The sequence below is a fragment of the Berghia stephanieae genome, chromosome 8 (assembly GCF_034508935.2).
Source record: "Berghia stephanieae isolate SIO BIC M18660-M18661 chromosome 8, UCSD_Bste_1.3, whole genome shotgun sequence".
Taxonomy (NCBI): Eukaryota; Metazoa; Mollusca; class Gastropoda; order Nudibranchia; family Aeolidiidae; genus Berghia; species Berghia stephanieae.
In genome coordinates, this window is record NC_088367.1 from 54,478,737 (window position 1) to 54,481,236 (window position 2,500).

At 22.8% G+C, this 2,500-nt stretch overlaps 1 protein-coding gene across 1 annotated transcript in view; it reads left to right on the forward strand.

Moving 5' to 3' along the window:
• The window catches only part of LOC144977893 (uncharacterized), a 35,478-nt gene that overhangs the window by 12,609 nt on the left and 20,369 nt on the right, over nt 1-2,500 (forward strand). Inside the window, exon 4 of the mRNA XM_078923304.1 lies at nt 1,332-1,417. Coding sequence (XP_078779430.1) covers nt 1,332-1,417 — 86 coding nt within the window. The remainder of the gene's footprint in view (nt 1-1,331; nt 1,418-2,500) is intronic.

Sequence of the window (2,500 nt, forward strand, 5' to 3'; positions counted from 1 at the left end):
AATAATAATAATAATAATAATAATAATAATAATAATAATAATAATAATAAATAATAATAATGATGATGATGATAATAATAGTAATAAATAATAATAATAATAATAATAATAATAATAATAATAATAATAATAATAATGATGATAATAATAGTAATAATAATAATAATAATAATAATAATAATAATATAATGATGATGATGATAATAATAGTAATAATAATAATAATAATAATAATAATAATAATAATAATAATAATAATATAATATAATAATAATAATACTAATTATAATAATGATAATATAATAATAATAATGATGATGATAGTAATAATAATAATAAATAATAATAATAATAATAATAATAATAATAAATAATAATAATAATATAATAATAATAATAATAATAATAATAATAAAATAATAATAATAATAATAATAATAATAATAATAATAATAATAATAATAATAATAATAATAATAATAATAATAATAATAATAATAATAATAATAATAATAATAATAATAATAATAATAATAATAATAATATATAATAATAATATAATAATAATAATAATAATAATAATAATAATAATAATAATAATAATAATAATAATAATAATAATAATAACAATAATAATAATAATAATAATAAATGACACTATTTGAGCGCGTTCCGTCAACGAAGAACCACAAAGTGCTTTACAGATAATGAATCGACATAAATGTATTGAACATCTTTCTCTCACACGAAAGATAGAAGGTAAATAGAGTAAAGGTAGACCAAGAAAAACATATTTGAATAGTTTGGACAGCTGGGTGACAAAGAAAGAGAAGAGTAATATTAGTTTTCTGACGTTATCTGATCAGAGAGATGAATGCCGTACCATGATCACCGATGTCTGGCACAGACTTGGTACTTGAAGAAAAAGAATATTATTATTATTATTATTATTATTATTATTATTATTATTATTATTATATTATTATTATTATATTATTATTATTATATTATTATTATTATTATTATTATATTATTATTATTATTATTATTATTATATTATTATTAAATAAATATAATATTAATGTATAATTATTATATCATCATCATCATCATCATCATCATCATCATCATCATCATCATCGTCATCATCATCATCATCATCATTATTATTATTATATTTATTATTATTATTATTATTATTATTATATTATTATTATTATTATTATTATTATTATTATTATTATTATTATTATTATTTATTATTATTATTATTATTATTAATTATTATATTATTATTATTATTATAAATAATAATACTTTATTTTTTTCAGACCTTGATAGCTATAAGTCTAACTACTTTTGGAGTGGACTGTACGGTAGCGAATCACAAATACATTATCTTGATGGTACTCCTCTTGTAAGTCATTCATATAAGGACAAAATAAGATAAAAATTAGTGATGATGGGGAAGGAAACTATGAGCCTTTTTGGATATTAAATTATCTCCCTTCTTAACTGACATTTTCAGCATTCCCAGAAAACTCGACACCAACATAACACTAGATGTTTCTTAGTCAAACAGAAAAATAACTGGCAAATTCCATACATATCATTATTCAGCATTACAACTCAATGTAAAGTCTTAATGGGTATAACAAGTTTAAGAATTCGAATTGTGTGATGCATAATATAAATCAGAATGATATAATTTTTGGTTGCATGGTAGCGACTGTTATAATTGTTTTATGTTTGGTAGGTTGCTAAGGAATTGGTTAAAGAGATCAAGCGCTTAAAAAGATGTCTGTTATGAGAACATAACATCTTTCAGAAACATTTTCAGGAACTCAACTTGGCATCTGACGTAGTGCAAAATGAAGCAACTTCATACGTGTAATAAATAATAACGTGAAGTTGAATGTAAGCTTCAATTTAATTACAAAAAAAAAGATCAAATGAACGTTACGGGTTTCCCCTTTATCAACAAATCTGGATGATGGAAACACCACAGATGAATGAGATGATGTGGTAGTGGTGTAGTGAGATGAATAAAGAAAACATTTTAACTGATAATACATATTTCCATTCATCTATCCATCCATCCATCCATCCATCCATCCACCCTTCCATCCATCCATCCATCCATCCATCCATCCATACATACATTCATACATCCATCCATCCATCCATCCATGCATCCATCCATCCATACCTACCTACCTACCTACCTACCCACCTACCTACCTGCCTACCTACCTACCACCTACCTACCTACTTACCTACTTACCTACCTACCTACCTACCTACCTACCTACCTACCTACCTACCTACCTACCATACCTACCTACTACTACCTACCATACCTACACTACCATACTACCATACCTACACTTACATACATACATACATACATACATACAATACATACATACATACATACTACATACATACATACATACAACTACATACATACATACATACATAACATACATACATACATACA